The 19,809-nt window shown below is 33.6% G+C and overlaps 2 protein-coding genes across 3 annotated transcripts; one reads left to right on the forward strand and one right to left on the reverse strand.

The window, feature by feature from the left end:
* Nucleotides 1-345: 345 nt before the first annotated feature.
* On the reverse strand, nucleotides 346-2,292 carry LOC137815955 (uncharacterized). Its single transcript, XM_068619062.1, has one exon. It carries the CDS (start codon nucleotides 2,290-2,292, stop codon nucleotides 346-348), a length of 1,947 nt encoding a protein of 648 aa, XP_068475163.1.
* Nucleotides 2,293-7,701: 5,409 nt separating this feature from the next.
* LOC137814005 (uncharacterized) lies at nucleotides 7,702-14,388 on the forward strand. 2 transcript variants are annotated; one of them, XM_068616520.1, is made up of 14 exons: nucleotides 7,702-7,822; nucleotides 7,902-8,003; nucleotides 8,085-8,141; nucleotides 8,259-8,320; nucleotides 9,263-9,360; nucleotides 9,526-9,577; nucleotides 10,156-10,248; nucleotides 10,794-10,904; nucleotides 11,092-11,302; nucleotides 11,615-12,060; nucleotides 12,337-12,446; nucleotides 12,741-12,799; nucleotides 12,883-13,070; nucleotides 13,994-14,388. In XM_068616520.1, the coding sequence occupies exons 1-14, from the start codon at nucleotides 7,783-7,785 to the stop codon at nucleotides 14,180-14,182; spliced, it is 1,818 nt and encodes a 605-aa protein (XP_068472621.1). In that variant the 5' UTR covers nucleotides 7,702-7,782; the 3' UTR covers nucleotides 14,183-14,388. The 2 variants fall into 2 exon arrangements, with proteins under 2 accessions (XP_068472621.1, XP_068472622.1); XM_068616521.1 differs by having other exon boundaries at nucleotides 8,091-8,141.
* Nucleotides 14,389-19,809: the final 5,421 nt, after the last annotated feature.

The following is a 19,809-nucleotide window of genomic DNA, read 5'->3' on the forward strand; positions in this document are numbered from 1 at the left end:
CGAACAGCTCCTCTAAGTCGGCTATATGTTGGTTTTTTTCCAAGGATGTTACGACCATATCGTCAACATAAGCTTGCACGTTTCTCCCAAGCATAGGTGCGAGCACTTTATCCATCAATCTCTGGTACGTGGCTCCCGCGTTCTTCAGCCCAAAAGGCATCACTTTGTAGCAATAGCACGATTGTTCTGTCATTAAGGCAGTTTTCTCCTCGTCCATGGGGTGCATCTTAATTTGATTGTACCCCGAGAACGCGTCTAGGAAACTCAACAACTTACACCCTGCTGCGCTGTCCACTAGGGCGTCTATACTCGACAAAGGATAGGAATCCTTTGGACAGGCTTTATTTAGATCTGTGAAGTCGACACACATTCCATGGCCCGTCGGCTTTCTTGTGCATCCTTCGCACCAAGAGGTGGTGTCGTGGTCACGTGGCATACTGATCGCCTGTTCTTGAGGCTGTTTTCATAACATCTCTTTGCCTCCTCTTGGTCAGATAGGATGGTGACAATTACTCCTTCCATTGAAGGTAATTTGACCTTCATGTGCCTCGTGGAGGGTACGGCTCCTATCCTATTGAGTGTTGGTCTTCCCAATAGGATATTATATGCTGAAGGGGCGTTCACGACAAGGTATTTGATTTTCTCCGTGCGCGAGGCGGTCCCATCTGTGAACGTTGTCCTTAACTCAATGTACCCTCTGACTTCGACTTGGTCGCCCGCAAAACCGTACAAGCAGCCTCCATATGGCCTCAACTGATCTGTGGATAGTTGCAATCTTTCGAAGGTTGGCCAGAACATCACGTCTGCCGAGCTCCCTTGGTCAACTAAGACCCGATAAACCGTTCTTCCTGCCGTGATGAGCGAGATCACAATGGGATCGTTGTCATGCGGCACAACATCCCTGAGGTCCTCCCTAGTGAACGTGACGTCCACGTCGGGTGAATGGTCCTCGAAAACTTCTACTGCCATTATGGACCTCACATACTTCTTACGCTGCGACGCCGTGCATCCGCCACCCGAGAACCCACCAGCTATGGTGTGGATTTCACCGAGGACGGGCGCCTCGTGCTGTTGTGCCTCACTGCCCCCCGCTTGCGAGCCTGGTGGTCGTCCCGCCTGTTTCTCCATCAAGTAATCCTTCAGGAAGCCACTCTTCACGAGCTCATCCAACTGATAGCCAAGTGCTAGACAGTTGTTGATATGGTGTCCGAATGCTTCGTGGAATTCGCACCACGACTCCTTGCGAGGCCCTAATACCTTGTCAGCTTTAATCGGCGGCCTCAACCTGTCGGCTATGCTGGGTATCGCAATCAGATCTTTGAGTTCCATCACGAAATTGTGTCTTGGCGGTTTGCGTGCTTCTCTCCCTTCCTCTACTCGACTCTTAGGTTGAGTCCTTCGTGGCTCGTAAACGCGTTTCCTGTCGAAGTGTTTCCTTTCTGTGACGGCTTGGTGAACTCGAACAGGTTGCGTGCGTATCTGTGCCTTGGGGCGCGCCGGCATAGTGGTTGTACATTTTTCATACGTTTCACCTTCTGAGGCAATATGTTCCACCGCTTGTCGCCTTATTTCAGCGAAAGTTTTGGGGCGACTGGGGTTAAGCATCTTGCTGAAAGATCCGGGGCGCACTCCCTTCTTGAACGCGTACACAATCATGGGTTCCTCCTTGGTACCTACTTTTACCACCTGTGCCCCGAAGCGGCTTATGTGTTCCTTTAGGGTTTCGCCTTGAAACTGCTTGACGTCGAAAAGGTCGTACGAGACTGGGGCGGGAGTTCTGTTGGCTAGGTACTGTTCTCTAAATAGTTTCGAAAGTTGGGCGAAGGACGTGACGTGGCCCTCTGGGAGGCTGATGAACCAGTCCATGGCCATCCCTGTTAGGGTGCTCATGAAAAGCTTGCACTTAGCAGCGTCCGATCCACCTACCAGTAACATCTGTGTGTGGAACGCCGTGAGGTGCGCTTCGGGGTCCTCCGTTCCTGTGAACGTCGCTTTGGGTCCTGTGAACGTGTTGGGAATTGTTGTCTCCAAGATTGCTTGTGAAAACGGTGTTGTGAACTCCCTGGGTGGGGATGTAGCCTCCGTTTCGTCTCTGCCCCGCCATCTATGACGTAACTCCTCGTTGGTGCGGTGGAGTTCCTCGCTTCTTACTTGAGAAGCTGTGAGGTCCGCCTGCATGCGTTCCTGTTCTACTTTCGAGGCGGCCACTGCGTCTTGTAGCCCGTGCACCATCCCCATGAGCTGCTGTAGGGTCATCTCTTCACTCCTACCGCGTGCTGGTCGGGTGGCCATGGCTCTCCAGGGATCCTCTCAACTTATCTGAGTGCTGAAAATCTCGAACTGAAAGCTTGTGTGGTGGAACCGATGTTTATATCGTCACCACGGTGGGCGCCAGATGTTCCGGCCGGTTGACCTGGGTCGTCTTTATGTGTGGCTTGTCTTAACGAGTTAGGGCACCTTCATTTGCTTCGTCTGTCAGTACCTGGAAAAAGAAGAACAAAGGGGCGCCCTCGCGGCCGTTTGCACTCCGACGATCAAGTCAGCTAGCGAGAAACACCAAATACTAGAAACTGTATGATTATCTCAATGACTGAAACTGTATGGCTAAAACTGTGCTACCCTAATTGTCTTGTGCTCTCAGCGAATGTGCCGTCAAGAACAATTAGGGTTTTGCTCTGTATGTCTCTCTGGGAAAACTAGGTTAAAACTCGTATAACTGTGAACTGAAAAACATACCTCTCTAGGGCTTATTTGCGCCCTATATATAAGTGAAAACTAGGGTTCCTTGGAGAAGGTCCTTGCGCCGCTATCTTTAGGATCTTAGCGTATCTGACCCATGGACTTCCCTTATCTTGGAGTGTAATGTATAACCTCATGGCCCCTTGGGCTCTAACTTGAGTGCTGCATTTATCGCGCCATCATTCCGTTCGAATCCCCTAATTGGACACGTGTTATGCATGCAGCCTTCCCTGGATACCTTCAATGAGCACGTGGGCATTACCACGCGCCCCTTTGACTTGATCACTTATTCTGTACACAGGGACCCACAGCGTCGCTGCCCAACTTAGGGTTACCCCTCGTGTGGGCCCTCTCTTTGTGAAATGCTTACGTCATGCGGGTTGATTTTTTAGGCGATGGGCGATGATCTTGGTGGTGACACATCTCGGCGATAACCGACTTACTCAGTGGTAGAGCACGCCGCCCTTACATACGTCGACTGTGTTGACTTCTTGACTACCTACCTCTCTCTTATCCATGTCATCATACCCGATGACCTGGTCGGTACAATATATATATATATATATATATATATATATATATATATATTTACGAAAATAGCAACAATGTTGATGGTGTATAAAAAATGTATTTATGTGACTCAATTATTAAAAAAAAAAAGTAGTAGTTCCATTTACTTTTGCTTTGCTGATAAAAAAAAAAATACTTTTGTAATAATGTAGTTTCCATTTTTTTTCAAAAATAAGATTTTTATGATTTGGGGTTAAGGATTATTGTTTTTTAATAAAAGATTATGATTACAATATTTTACATTAATTTAAAATGAAATTGTAGTTGGTGATTAAGACTTACTATTAAGATAAAATATGGATTGACTTTTGCTGCAAATATGCATTTCATGTCGAAAGTGGATCATGATGGTCACTTTGAAATAAACACTATGATGAAATATGTTTGACATAATGAGGTTGAGATAATGAACAATGTTGATATGGAAAATCATTAATATTTTTAAGTTGTTGGGCTTATTAAAAAAGATTTGGGATAATATTAATAAACAATGAAACTATGGTGGATAGTTGGTAATTTTGAATTTAGGAAGATTGACTTTGACAGTGTAGCACGGTAGATGATTAATTATGCTGATTTTAGCAAGGTTAAAGTTAATATTTGTGAAGTGCAAGGGTGAGAATAAGGTTAATATATGATAAAAATAGTAGGGTTGATCATAATTTTAATAATTCGACCAACAATGAATGTTTGAATTGTTGTTGATGCCTCTGAGTCTGAAGATGTCAAAGTACCCTCCTACGATGGTACCTTCCTTAATGAATTGCAGAGAGATTTTCATTTCGGGTTTGCTCGAGCTATCAATGACAAGAAAAAAAAGGGAAATAAGGAAGGTAGAAAAAAATGTCAAATAGGCATAACACAATTGGAAAAAATGTTGTAGACTTTTTTTTTTTTTATGTCATAGAGATTACCGGAAAAAAGACATTGATGATGAGTATAGTAGTAAGATGTTTAACAATAAAGATTTAGATGAAGATGTTCATAGTAAGAGATATAAGAGGTTTGATGAAAAGTTGTTGAATTTTTTAGTGAAAATTAAGTTTGGAGTTTTGTTCTATCAAATAATTCAAAGATTATATATTGGAGTATAACATGATAAATGGAAAAGATACAAGGTTTGAAATAAAATGACAAAAATGGATAAGGGCAAGATGTAAGCATTTTGTTGACAACTTTTATTTATATGACCAAGGTTGGTGAGTTTGAAACATACAAATGTAACACTTTAAACGCTAAACACACTTATGACTAAGTTTTTGACAACAAAAGTGTTAAATCATCATGGGTTGCCAAGGACTTAATGAACAAGATGAGGGCTACATTTTTGCATGCCATTGAAAGACATCATTGGTAAAGTCGAGGCTAATTATTCAACTAGAATATCCTTGTTAGGGGTCTGAAGGGCCAAACAAATTACAAATGAGGTAATCAATAGTGATTTCATCAATCAATATAGACAACTTTGGCCACATATTACAAAGCTTAAAGACTGATGTTTAGAAAATCCTCGTATGATTAGGGTAAATAAGCTAAATTGAAGATACTACAAAGATTCAGTAGTTTTTACATGTGCTTGTAAGGTAAAACAAAATACATTTATAAAGGCTTGTAGATAATTTTATTGGTTGATGAATTTCATTTAAAAAATAAGTATGAAGGTCAGTTATAGATTATGTGGTATAGATTTGAATGATTAATACACGCATTTGGGTTTTGCTCTTGTTGAAACATAAATTAAGAAGATGTGAATATGGTTAAAAGAATAAATGAGCTAATATTAGTGGTGAACACAAGGTAAAAACTGGTTTATATGTGACAAAACTGATCCTTTTATAATCATTGGCATAAAATGTTATATGTGCAAGGATTGCTACAAGTGTTTCAAAAATTTCCCAAACAAATGGGGCATAGACTTGACCTTAGACACTTGTACAATAATTTCAAAAACTTTTTTGAGGTGAGGTATGTAGAAGCAGCTGTAACTAAAGTATTTGATGAATCATTTCCTTGAATGAAGACTTTAAGAAAGAAGACCTAGTATATTTAGTGTGTGTGTGAGTCTATTTATTTTGTATGGGTCTCTACTCCTCTTAACAAGTTGTTTAGTCAATTAAAGTACAAAATGATGTTTCTTTAATCTAGTTAGAACTCATTGTTGGTAGTGGTATATTTTCAATGGATTAAAATGATGATTTAATATGTTACAATATTCTTAATTGAGGTCCTAAAAGATTGAAATGAATGTTTGAATTGATTCTTTTATCGAGTCAAACTGTTGAAATTACTTGAAACTTCAAGTGGTTCTAAAAAGGTGTTTTTAATATGTTAGAACTAGGTTTTAATAGATTAAAAATAAAAATTCTTGTATTTTCGGAAGGTTGTTTGTCAGTTAAGTTTTAACATATTGAAAATGTGAATTAATTAATTGTTTTCACTCTAAGGAAATCAACATATTAAAATAAACTTTTAATCCATTAAAACTCACACAACAAATTTTATATAACTCTATTTTTCTGATCATTCAGATAGAACGTTTGAAATATGATTTTGTAGAATACTTCAACCTTTTTAGAGAGTTATTATTTTGTGTGAAAAAACTATTTTCTTGGAGCATTTATTTGGAGTTACTTGGATCATACATTATTGGTTAAGGGAGATATCCTAAATCTTTGAACCTTGTTATTTTTTTGTAGTGATTAAATTGTGATTGTCCTTATATTTCAGTAGTGTTAGATTGTAATTGGATAGGGTTGCCAATTGTAGTAGTGTAACCGGGGATTATTTGTTGGATATAACACTTTTGTAGGTTCAAGAGTGGTCTTCTTGAAGTATTTATATGTTGTAAAAGACTTGATATAGTGAAATCTTACCTGATGTATTTGAGAATCTAAATACATTATTTTTGTGAAAGAGTGAACACAAAACTATAATGTGTGATTTTTCTATTCCTTTCCCTTTAATTTTTGCACAATGTTATTTAAATCTTATTGATCAGAATAAATTTTAACATATTAATCTCCTTATAAAAAAATAGTTTAATTGATTGATTTTGTTGAATTCTATTGTGTAACTGATTTTTAATGTGTTTGTTTTGCTATTCGAAATATTTTAATCAATTTATTTTTAAAAGAATTTCATTTTAAGCTTTTTTTTAAAAAAAACTTAATTGTTTAATTAGCTTTCTTTAGAATTTATTGCAAGACTTTATTAAAATATTTGATGTTGAGTACAAAAGATAGAAAACATGAAAAAGGTTATATACTAGTGATTATTTATTTTGAATGAAATGCATGGTATACGATTTTTTTCATGCCTACATATGTTATGCTAATAAGCAGTTTTAATGAATTATTTAATAATAATATAGATAAATATATCACAACTAATAAAAGAAGTTTGCAAACCTTCCATAAGAATATAGTGTATTTTAGAAAAGTTTAAATCAATTATCCTATCAAATAAAAAGGAAGATGCAACATGAATGTTTTAAACTTTTTTTTTCATGAAAATAAGCTGCACACCAACTTCAGTTTTTATATATACTTTTTTTTAATGTTTTATATATATATATATATATTTAATATGTTGGTGTTCAGTATCTAATGCTATGTATTTTTATTTTTTCTATATAAAAATGGAGCAATTTTCTCCTTTTTATTGAAGTTGTTTTTGAAAAAAATTATGAATATTAATAAATATTATTAATGTGATACCATTTTTGACATGAGTTTAAACTTGTTATACTGAAGTTGATATAACTTTATTTTTTTATATTAAAATCATGACACGTTGTTATGATTTTTCTATATCTATAATTTTTTAAAAAATAATATTATTTAGAAAAAAGAAAAACATAAATTATCCTATTTTTATAAAAATTCAATGTATTTTGTTACTTATCAAAATTATTTAGCCAGAGTTGTTGAATAATCATTTTTCATGCTAAATATTTTAAAAAACATCTTAAATTTCATCATTTTTCCTTTTTGTTAATACAATTTTCAACTAATAGTAGGTGAAAAAAATGATTAATACGCTCTCCGCTTTCCGTGTCATACACAAACACAAATGAATCATAATATTTTGACATCCTTTTTCTCCTTTACGACTACAATAAAATATTAATAATATTTGTATTTTTTTTTAAATAAAAACATTTCCTTAATAAAAATATAGGTAAAATAAAATGTTAAAAATTAAAAAAATTAAAATATTAATATTTAGTGAATGTAGGGTGGAGCAGTGTAAAAAAAAAACTATTTTTCAAATACAAATACTAGTTTCTAGAAAAAGCAAATAATTTAAAAATCCCACTAAAATTTTCTTGAAGTTTTTTATTGACAAAAATACCCTACAATTTGACCATGTTATCGGGCGCGCACAGTCCCTCCATCTTCGACTATAAAAGGCACTCAGCTCTTTCTTGAATTTCTTCGAATCCAAACCAAAACACAGAAACAGAAAGAGAGCATGGCGCCAAAACGAAAACCTTCTTCTCCAATCTCCATCGGTGATTCTTCAAACCCTAGAATTCACAACCTGACTCAATGCTCATTCCTAACTTCGATTCTCACCTTTCCATTGCGCAGGTAACTGCGAGGTTGCTGTCGAAGCCACTCGTTTCACCTGTACCTCCGATTCAAACGCCGTCGTAATTTCGCTTCCCCGAAGCGGAAAGATCAAAGTGTCAGGTACTGCTCAAATAATATGAAACGCAATGCCGTTTGAGTTTGTTCGATTTGATTAACCGTTTTCACTAATGCTCCTTTAAGCTGCAGTTGTTGAAAACCACGAGAACGCTTCTGAGGATTTTAGAATTGGTCATAAAGGTACAATGCTATATTTATGCGTGATTCGTTTTTACATTAATCTTGCGTAATTAATAGTAACTCGTAAATAATCGTTAACATGTTTTAGTGTTTTCTATTTGGTTTATAATTTCGTAGAGCATGAGTTCGTGCTGGTTAATCCTAAAGATGCTGATTCTGTTACTAAAGCCTACCTTCAGGTAACACACTCTAGCTCTCCACACCTATTTAGGGTCCAATTGGGTGATTAGTTACAATTGGAGAGTGTTGTGCATGACTTATTGGGACTTGGGTCCACTCTTTGTTGTAATGATGATTTTGTATAATACAAATTCATATTGTACGGGGCAAGAAATAAAACTAGGTTTAGGGTATGTTGTGCACGATCCAAAAACCATCCCCATCTGACTTCTTTTTTATAATTCTCTTTTCCTTACATAAAATCAAATTCATAATTTGTCTTTAAGATATTGTTTTACAATTATCAAATGTTTATTTACTTCAAATTATCAAGTATATATATTCTTTTCCCGATCAGTTCGAGATATCATTCTCTTTTTTCTTCAAAATGTTTTGTTTTCAAACTTTGTTCGGATCATTTATTCATTATAATTAAACCCAACGATTTGCTTATTTTTTGGTGCATTTAACATGAAATTTTTAATTTCAGAAATTCAAGAGAATACACTTTTAGAAAATTTGCCTTCAATTTTGTTTAGAAGATGTTGTAGATTTAATTCTTTAATTCTTTAACTTGGATTTTGTTTCTTGTTTTAATTTAAAGAAACAACAACTTGAATTTTTGCGTGATTTAGCCCAGTCATAATGGTAAATGCTACTGCGACTAAAACACAATAGTTAAGGCCAAAAGAATCTATTATTAAAACTAAAAAGTTTGAATGAAATTATGTTCATTAGATACCTTCAAAATCAGGCTGACTACCATAATTACTAAAAGAATGTTATTTTTTCCCACCAAAACTGACATGACAAACACGCTATAAATAAGTGGTAAGTTATTTCAAATGCAATAGCACGATTCATTCACTTTTCTGAATACTTTTAAAAATATTTAAATTTAGTGTAACAAATTAACCTTCCCATTTTGCCTATCTGAAATGTGCCTGTAAATGGGTTTGCAGGAAGTATTACAAATGTACAAGACGGAGCTACCTGGAATGAATTATGCTGCAAATACCGGAAAACAATCCAAGTTTCTTGAGAGATGTGTGACTAATGGGTATTAACTTCTTATTCTCCTTCTTTCGCTTGCATGTTCATAATGCTTCCATGGTTGTCTTGCTACTAGTTTATTTACTGTGATGATTTGAACACAATATTTATTCACAGTTTTTTTTTGTGTGAAATTGTTTTATCTGGTTTTACAGTAGGTTTTGTCTTGCAGGAAATATCGAACCCTACTGGTAAAATCCACTTGTGTTGGAAATTCAGGAAAGGTAAATGTATATTTGCTAGATAACTAAGTCACAAATTGGAACACGTTTTCTATCAGTGTTATATTTCTAAGCCTACATGCCACACTATCCTATCCTATTAAATTAAAATTATGGAAATTTGTTCTTGTATGTTTACTGTTTACACATTATAGTAAACACGTATCAATTTCTTAAAAAGTGAGCGTAATGTAACAAACTTAGCCCTGAGATGCTGTACTTTTGAGTACAACATATAACAGGGTGTGTCTATATTTCTTAAAGAGAAAACTTGACAATTTTAGCTATGAGATTCAGTGGAGTCTTTTGGATTGGTAATCAAATCGCAGAATATGTTTAACCATGGAGTGTTCTACAAACAAGTTGACACTGTCTCAATGATTGCCTGAGATCTTTGCCAATAATTCTCCCTTTTCATCTTAGAAACCACCAGGCTTAGAAATTAAACGAAAAAAAATGTTTCTTACCATCTTCTAATGTGAGCTATATAACGAAGCTTAGCAGTGGAAATTAGAGAAGTATAGTAGTTATGTATTATTAATTTATTACATCTTAAATTATGATTAAACTATGTTTGGCAGGTTATAGCAGCAATTACATACCAAATCATCCCTGCAGATACAGAATATGCCGAGGTCCCACTTGCAGCTGTCACTGCAATCCATCAACGAAAGGTCTTTCCTACATTTTACATTTTTCTTCTTTATTTCAGTAATAAGCGTTTCCTCCCTTCTGAAAATGTCTCATTTGGAGTCAGCTTCAAGTAATAAACTTGCAATGGTTAATCACAGGAACATTCATATCGTTTTGATTACAAGACTAAATAAAGCTTCTGGTTTAGCTCCTATTGTAATTTGTTTGTTTTTCTCCTTTTTATCTTACAATAATTTTCAGTAGATAATTGCATTAAATAGTGAAAATTTACACGGTCATCTAGTTTCTAGGTCTCAGTTGTTTTGGAAGTTACCTGAATTTTATTGTTAAGCCAAGGTCATTTTTTTAAGAGAGTCAAATGACATGCTGTATTTGGATGTTGTTTCTTCTCATTTATGTGTATAATTATATTGATATGTGGCAACTTATATGGCATGATAAGCCTTTTCGTAATTCTCTTTCTTGTGTCATCTGTTGTCTATTTGTTTACATGGTTTTGTGCTCGTGGTAATATGGGTTCAAATAAGGTTTCTATCTTAATTAATCATTGGTTAATATCCTGCAGGGTTTTGGTCATTTATTGGTTCTAGAGCTACGAAAAAGACTTCAAAGTGTTGGCATTCGTTCTATTTTATGCTGGGGAGACAAAGAATCAGAAGGATTTTGGCTTAAACAGGTAATTTAGAAATGAAACTTCCCTGGAAGCTTGAGCAGATCATAGAGTAATTTCTGGTTTATTGTATAAATGGTTGATATTTCATTTCTATACTTGATTCATATGTGATCATGCTAGTGGTCCTGTAAAAGATGCTCCCTTAGTTCTCTGATGTTATGATGCTTCCCCTTTTGAATTACAACTACAGGGTTTTGTAGAAATAGCACAGGTGGGTACCAAAGGAAGGGCCCGCAGGTTACCTGTGAAAGCTGATATTCAGAAATCATTATGCTTTCTTGGTGGTTCAACTCTCATGGTTTGCCACGTAATGAAAGAATTCTTAGCCGATGATGCTAACACTACGAACTGTCTCCCTTCACAGTTTCATCAGAATTCCTCTACACCTGCCATTGCTGAAGGTGAGCAGCGGGAGTTTTTTGAGAAAGTTACACGTAGATTTGAATTTTCTAGATAAATGTTCCCGTCGAACAACATCAGGTAAAAGTCACCATAAAGCTTTGGTGAAAGATGAATCTTCAACAGAATATGACACTCAGTGGTAGTGCATCAATCAATATCTCCCATATTTCCAAATGTGAATATATAATTTATAATTTAAATGATATCCTTTTAGTGTGCAAAAAAAGGTAGTAAACATAATATCTTATGTAGGGGCTATTTGATGTTTTTATGTATTTTATGTTGTAACTAACCTCTTACTCTATGAACAGGATTTGACAGTCATAATCCTAAGCAATGTTGTGGTAGTATTGCTCCTTTTGCCCGAATAAATGATGATATACAGGCCACTGGTGCAGAAAGTTTACAGGATGGAAATGATGCTAATGTGAATTATTGTTCTCAATCTACAAAAGGTGCAAAGAGGACCTGGGAAGCCTCTTTATCCTCATTGAAGTCAAAAAGAGTGAAGGGGAGCCAGCTGGTTGACAATCAATCAGGTTCTAGCTGCGGTTTTATCTTAGAGACTGATGAGGCCAATCCCTGTTTTGTAGAAGTCCTTCATGATCCTTTGATTACAAAAGGTTCTGGAAAATGTATCGAGAATAATTTACATTTAGAAGCTCCTATCAACATAGAACCGCCGTCTACTAAACAAAGCTTTAGAATTATGTTGATGAATATTGCTGATGATGCTAAGAAAACACAGCTTACAAAGGTATGTCTAATTACCCAAGCATTTTATAGATGTTTTGATAAATTGACGAGTAACATTTTTTTAAACTGTCCTTGAGAGACCTGGGCTCTTCCTTTCGACTGTATTGCCATTCTTTTTTCCACGATCGATTTTTAGCTGCTGGCAGGAAAAAAAGGCTCTAATTTTAAGCTTTCTAATTTTTTCTTGTAACAGCATAGAACCTGGAAATTAACTAAAACAATGAGTTCTAAATATTATTTTTAAGTTAACACCGTTAGACATTTGTTCTATGTATAGGTGATTGAAGACCTTGGTGGAACTATATCCACTTGTGGAAGTATGACCACACACGTTGTCACAGGAAAAGTGAGAAAAACTCTGAATTTCTGTACTGCGCTTTGTTCAGGGTAGGTTCAGAAAATTATTTTCAAATGCTAACTTGCTTAGTGTCATACTGAACTTTTAAGTTGAAATATAGTTTTAATACGAAGCTAGTTGGCATCTTGATTTACGGATAAAATTGAGCTATTGAAAAAATGGTATAGCGTAAAAATTAATCAAATCTAAACGTGTCGAAGATGTTTTTATAGTCTGATTCTTATGAAGTTGTTCATATTATTTATCAATATATGTCTACTACATTTTTCTATGTATTACTCATGATGATTATTTATAACAAGGAGTTATTGTTGACCATACAGTGCTTGGGTGATCTCATCAAGTTGGTTAAAAGAAAGTTTTCGTGAAGGCAAATTTGTTGGTAAACTGGAACAAACTTTTTTGTCTATATCCAATTATTATTATTCATATAGCATACACTAATTTTTAAAACTGAGTCTGCAGATGAACTGCCTCACATACTGAACGATCCGGATTATCCGCTGAAGTACAAATATGATTTAAAAAGTGCAGTTTTACGGGCAAAAGCTAGCCCTCGCACTTTGTTCAAGGGTTATAACATATGTATTGCAGCTCATGTTCAAACTCCCGCTAAAATATTGTCTGCAATTGTCATGTCCGCAGGTGGTAATGTAAGTCTGATTATTTTTTTTACTGAAACTTAAATTTAAGCAGACCTTAAACAGTGCTGCATATGTTATTTCCTATCATTTCGACATGTTTAAAGCACGAAACATCTAAACACAAGAAATTATGGTCACATGGTATCCATGCTTTTAAAAATGTCTATCTTATACGTTATACTTCAGGTTTCTAATTTAGAGGCAACTGTAGAGAATATTTTCCGCTTATTTTTGTGGTCCACCTTCGCTATTTTCAAAAAAGCTTCTTGATAAAATAAATTCAGTAAACTTAGTTTCAGAAACTAGCTTCCAAGTTTCTTAATGGAGGTCATGTCTCAGTATATATTTATATTTTCTTGTAGTTCTTTCTACCCTGTGTTTGATTATCTATTACTTGAGTTAGCATTTACATAATTGATTTTTGGAAGTTTTCAATTTAGCGTAATTAATTTGATTTAAACTGAGTTTGGAATGAAGTGATTATGTTTGGATAATCTTTATTTCAATAGTGCATCTGTAGTGAAAATTAGTATAAAATTCTCACTCTATGCGAAGCTACCCTAGTAAGAGTTGCTTCTATATTTGGAAATATTTTCCGTTTGAAATATTAGTTCAACATTTTTCGAAAACATGTATAAAGCCTACAAAACCTCTGTGGAAAGGTCAACATAGTTCATGGATCGAAAGCTTTGTACTGTTGGTTGATTAATTACGTAGTTTAACCACAAAAGTGAACCTTGGTCTACATTCTATTTATTTAACATATGGACTTCAGGTATTTATCCAAACATAATACATCCACTATAAAATGTGTGTGCCCATTTATAAAATTTTCATTTCATAATGCATAATGTTATTCACACAATATATGTATTTACCTTCTGTTATTGTGGAGTTGGGTTGTGATGAAATTTGACTTAAATTTGTAATAGGTAATTAGTAGAGTGGAGAAAGTAAACGAAACATCAACAACAATCTTTGTGACGAGCGAAGAAGACACGGAAGAAGCAATGGAAGCTGCAAAGAAAGGGATCCGGACTTTTAGTTGTGATTGGTTTATGAACTGTGTGATGAGACAAGAACTTGACTTGGACGCCCCCCAGTTTGCTGAGTCCTTATAAGGTTTTCACATGCTCCCTCATCCATCTTTTGTTTTGTATATAACAATCTCTCAATTTTAGACCTTTCCCTTTCACTCATAAATATCATTAGGTTTAACACATGTAGTTGAGTTAAGGTTAGGAATTGCAAAGGAATTATTGTCATGCACAGTTAGACCATTTTTACACCTTTTGCTTTAAATATACTTTTTTTATTCTATTTTGCAGATCTCGTATTTCAGGTTTCTTAAAATGAAACAATTTTAGTTCACTTTTAATAAATATCTAATTGATAATAGGTATTGTGTTAATGATAATAATACCAATTACTTATCCATCTAAAAAATTAATAATAATTTTTTGTTATTCTAATGGATACATTAATGTGAATAATTTAATTATATATTAACAATGGACTAAAATTGTTTAACTTCATCAAATTGAAAGACTAAATATGGAATTAAAATTGTGAGGGGAGAAAAATAATAAATATGCTAAATTATGGGATGATTTAAGCTTTTACTTTTTATTTTTATTTGGGATGTTATTTTCCCATTCGTTTACTCGGATAAAATTGTAATCGTTTTTTGAATTTAAACCAAAGCTCAGTTTTCTTTGGTATTATGTTACCTTATTCTTATAGCAATCTATATTTCTTTTATAATTTCATAATTTATTCGTTTATTATATTACTAATTTCATTTGATTTTTTCTTTTATTTGTCTTTTAATTATGAACAAATTATAAAAAAACATGGGTCGAAATAAAATTTGTTATTTATCAGTCCGGGCAATTTCTTTATGCACCACCATAAAATTTTCAATTCCAAAATTACCCTTAAGCAAAAGATATAGGATTTTTTTTTTCAATTTCAAATTGTATAATTCAATGTCTTCTCTCAATTGTAAAGTTCGTAATGTATTTTCTGGGTTGAAAAATACATTTTGAACTATAAAATTTGAAATATAATTTATGTTTTGAATTCTAGAATTCAAAATGTATGAATCTGAAAAAGATGGAAAAGGGTGTCAATAAAAAAGATGAAAAAAGGGTAAAATTATCATTTCATGTGTTTTATGGAGTTGCAAGAAGAAAGCATGCGGGCACAAAATGAAATTGCCATCATCCAGTAGTCTGTACTGTCCATGTCATAATAAGTTCAAGGCAAATGCTTTCTACACCCAATCATTTTTAACCTGCACCCAACATATTTTTTTAATTTCCAAAAATGCCCTTAATTCCGAAAATAAAAATCTGAAATTGAAAATAATATATTCAGGAAAAATAAATCTGGAAGTGATTATTGAGTTTTGGAAATAAAAATCCAGAAACAAAATTTAAAATTCTATTTTGGACAAAAAATCCAGAATTGAAAAATAATACATTTCAGAAAAAAAATCCAGAAAAAAAATTATTGTGTTTCTGGAAAAAAAAATGAAAAACCCATTCTGGATAAAAAAATCCGTAATATAAAATTTCGTTCCGTAAAAAAAAATCCAAAGCACATATTTCGGAAATTATTTTTAAAGACAGTTTTGTCTTTTCCGCTGGAATCGGGTGCAGGAAGCAATAACAGATGTTTCTTCTTAAACTCTTACATTTTTTTATGCACCCCTATATTTATATGAATTTACAAAATTAACCTGAAAGTTCTTAAAAATCTCAAAGTCAGCTTATATCACTCTCCTTCTTTCTTCATTGCATTTTCAGACACACTATTGAGAGCAGTCGATGAGATTCTTTCCCTTTATGTGTTTACGGTTTCCAATGACAATTTGGTGATAATGGGATGTTTTGGGAAATGTGATTTGTAGGTAAGTCTCGATTTTTATTTATCCCTTGGTATTTGTAATATTTATGGAAATGATAAATCTGAAATAAAATGGAGGAGTATATTTATTATGTTTTTGAAAAAGATAGTCCGTAATTTGTTTTCAAAAAAGGCAGTTCATAATATTTTAAATTATCCTTTCCGGAACATATTTTATGTTCGAATTTTTTTGAAGTTAAAAAATATATTTTAGAAAGAGTATTTTAGAATGATTTTTTTTCTTGCATATTTTTTTATTTTGAAAGTATATTTTGTTTACATAACACTAGAATCATCCATCAAGGGTTCAGGTATTTCGAAAAATATAGGAGTGGAGAAAGAAACACCCGATTTCTTCAATAGGAGATTGGAAGTAAGTGCATATTAGCCGCATTTCTGAGCTGTCCCACTTGGACAATGCAGAATTTCTCCCTTCACCTCCATAGTTTCTTCTTGAACCTCCTAGCGGCACCTCGAGTCCTACGTTAGTTAATTAAACGAAAAAGGTAAAGAATAGATCCACTCACACATAGGCATTTGTATCTGAGTTTTTTCTAGTACTTTGTAGTTCTGCTTCTGCATCAAGCCACATTGCATCTTCTCCATTAAGTTCACACACCAAATCGGAATCCATCCCAAGTTCACACATCAAGCCACATTGCATCTTCTCAAGGTAAGTTTAAACACGTGTCCTCTCCACAAAATTTTGAAAAAAAACCCAAAAAGATTTAATACTAAAAGTAGAAAAACTTCCACCAATCAACACAACACACCTGGACAAACGAAAACGTGCCACGTGCCACGTTTTAAAACTGACTTTGCCGTTTGGTTTCCCATTCTCCATCATTTCGCTTTCTTGGTTCTCTCTCTTTAACACTTTTTTTTTTCTCTCTCATCTTGTTTTTCTCTGAAGCCCTAAACTCCTCTTAATCTTTTGCCCCCTTCTCTCCTTTTTTCCTTTACTCTTTTCACCATTTCGGTAACTGCAGAGTTGCTCTATTGGAAAGTACTTTTGCCTAAAAACACCATTACCCATCTGCAGAAATGGCGCCTTCTTTTGAAATTTGAAATGGTAATGAGGATTTTTTTTCATTATAAATTTTGTTGTATCGAATGCTTTTTCATTTTTGTTCGATTTTCTTTTGTTCATTCTCCATGGACCAGGTAATGTTTTATATCGTTTGTTCATCTCATTATCACATCTATGTTGTGTTTTTAAGGTTTTCTGATTAAAAGATATCTCCTTTTTACGGTTAATTTTTATTTTGATGCAAATCCACCGTATATTCAATCACCGATTGAAGATTTTTTTTCCTTTTTTGCATTCTAGGGTTTTCGAGGGTTTAATTGTTAATGGTGTTGTTGGATTTTGAGTATATGGGTTTAGGGTTGAAAACGTGAAGATTAATAGAACACGTAAATGGTAATGATTTTGACCTCTTCTTTTGGATGCATTTGATATTCATCTTCATCCCATTTAATTGTTTGTTGCGTCCTCTTCTACTCCATGGTTCATTTTTATGGTGAATATTAAAAGATAACTCATTTTTACGCTTAATTTTTATTTTGATATATTTCCAAATCCACCGTATATTCAGTCACCGATTGAAGATTTTTTTTCCTTTTTTGCATTCTAGGGTTTTCAAGGGTTTAATTGTTAATGGCGTTGGTTTTTGAGTATATGGTTTTAGGGTTGAAAACGTGAAGATTAATAGAACACGTAAATGGTAATGATTTTGACCTCTTCTTTTGGATGCATTTGATATTCATCTTCATCCCATTTAATTGTTTGTTGCGTCCTCTTCTACTCCATGGTTCATTTTTATGGTGAATATTAAAAGATAACTCATTTTTACGCTTAATTTTTATTTTGATATATTTCCAAATCCACCGTATATTCAGTCACCGATTGAAGATTTTTTTTCCTTTTTTACATTCTAGGGTTTTCAAGGGTTTAATTGTTAATGGCGTTGGTTTTTGAGTATATGGTTTTAGGGTTGAAAACGTGAAGATTAATAGAGCACGTAAATGGTAATGATTTTGACCTCCTCTTTTGGATGCATTTGATATTCATCTTCATCCCATTTAATTGTTTGTTGCGTCCTCTTCTCATTTCATGGTTCATTTTTATGGTGAATATTAAAAGATAACTCATTTTACGCTTAATTTTTATTTTGTTATATTTCCAAATCCACCATATATTCAGTCACCGATTGAAGTTTTTTTTTTCCTTTTTTGCTTTCTAGGGTTTTCGAGGGTTTAATCGTAAAAGGTAATGATTTTTGACCTCTTCTTTGGATGCATTTGATATTCATGTTCATCCCATTTAATTGTTTGTTGTGTGCTATTCTCATTCCATGATTAATTTCATTTCTATTGATGTTCATATTTATTTTCATATTGATGTTCATCAACAGTTTTTGGTAAACTCTAATATTTATGCCAAGACATTTTTTGTTTTTTTTGTTTCTAGGCTTCTCTGCTCAAAATTTCTAGGTTTGTTGCCTGTTATTCTCATTCCATTGTTCATTTAATTTCATATTGATGTTCATTATGATTTTGCCCCCTTTCATATTGATGTTTATATTGATTATGGTAAGAATGTTATATGCTTATGGGATGGGAATTTCTTTTTTGCTTACTTGATGCATTCAACTACTTCCATAGTCTTTGTTCTCTGTTTTCTTATTATTTTTTTCAGTTTTGTTGATATGAAAGTTTCTTAGATAGGAAGCTTTCTTAGATATTTGCAAGATCTTCATTTCTTCTTCTATTTCAGATTTCTAAGATATTTACTTCAACAAGTAATCATTATCATATATTATTATTATTAATTAAACTGTGGATGTTCTCTATAAATTTTTTATACACTGCCTTCAACATATTAATTTATTTTTCCAATGCAGATTTTTTAGATATTTGTTGCAACAAGTAATCATTATAAGAACATTAAACTATTGGATTCTGAGAAATTTAAAATTTTTATATATTATTTTATACTGTGCCCGTTTTGTATTCTTTATTCTTTGTTTATATATTCTTTATTTTTTGCTTTTCTCGTATATTGTGACAGTACTCTGTGCTTTATACACGACTTTCAAGATCATTATTTCTTCTTTCCAGATTTAGTGCAACAAGTAATCATTATATATTATATTATATACTGTAGCCTTTTTCTATTCTTTTAACCCTGATTTCAACACATTCATTTATTATTCAGAGTCCTACTTTCTTTCCCACTTCCTTACTTCTGTTGTTCTATTATTCATTGTCATGGCGCCCACTACTGAAGAAATTGTTAAACTTGACACATGAGGTCTATTTTGTTCAATGAACATCCGCGGTGAAATATGTATTTTTTTTTCTGTATTTTCTTAAATTTATACTTTTATACAGTTTCTATAGTTGCTTGCTTTTATTCTTTATTTCAAAATTTATAGTTTGGGTATGTTGATCGTGCATTTGCTATTGAGTTTAAAAAAGAACTTGGTGAAGAGTGGACCCTTGTAGATAGCGCAGGGAATGCACATATAGTAGAATATAACCAAGATTTGTTGTCGCCAGAAATCATGACAGGGTGATGGGCTTTGGTTGATTTTTATGGGTTTGAAGGGGATCACACTATCTTATTCCGTTATGTCGGCAAAAACGCTTTCCATATAACTGTTTATATGGAAGATGTCCCTGAAATTTATTTTAATCGTTATTTGGATGAAATTGAAGGGAGGAAACCGTTGACCATTGGTCCCTTTCACCATTTTTCCATTAAGTTGTCTCCGTTAGACGTAAATGCAAGTTCTCTGGTAAGTTTATCATTGATTTTTTTTAAAAATACGAC

Source organism: Phaseolus vulgaris, chromosome 1, assembly GCF_000499845.2.
Source record: "Phaseolus vulgaris cultivar G19833 chromosome 1, P. vulgaris v2.0, whole genome shotgun sequence".
NCBI lineage: Eukaryota > Viridiplantae > Streptophyta > Magnoliopsida > Fabales > Fabaceae > Phaseolus > Phaseolus vulgaris.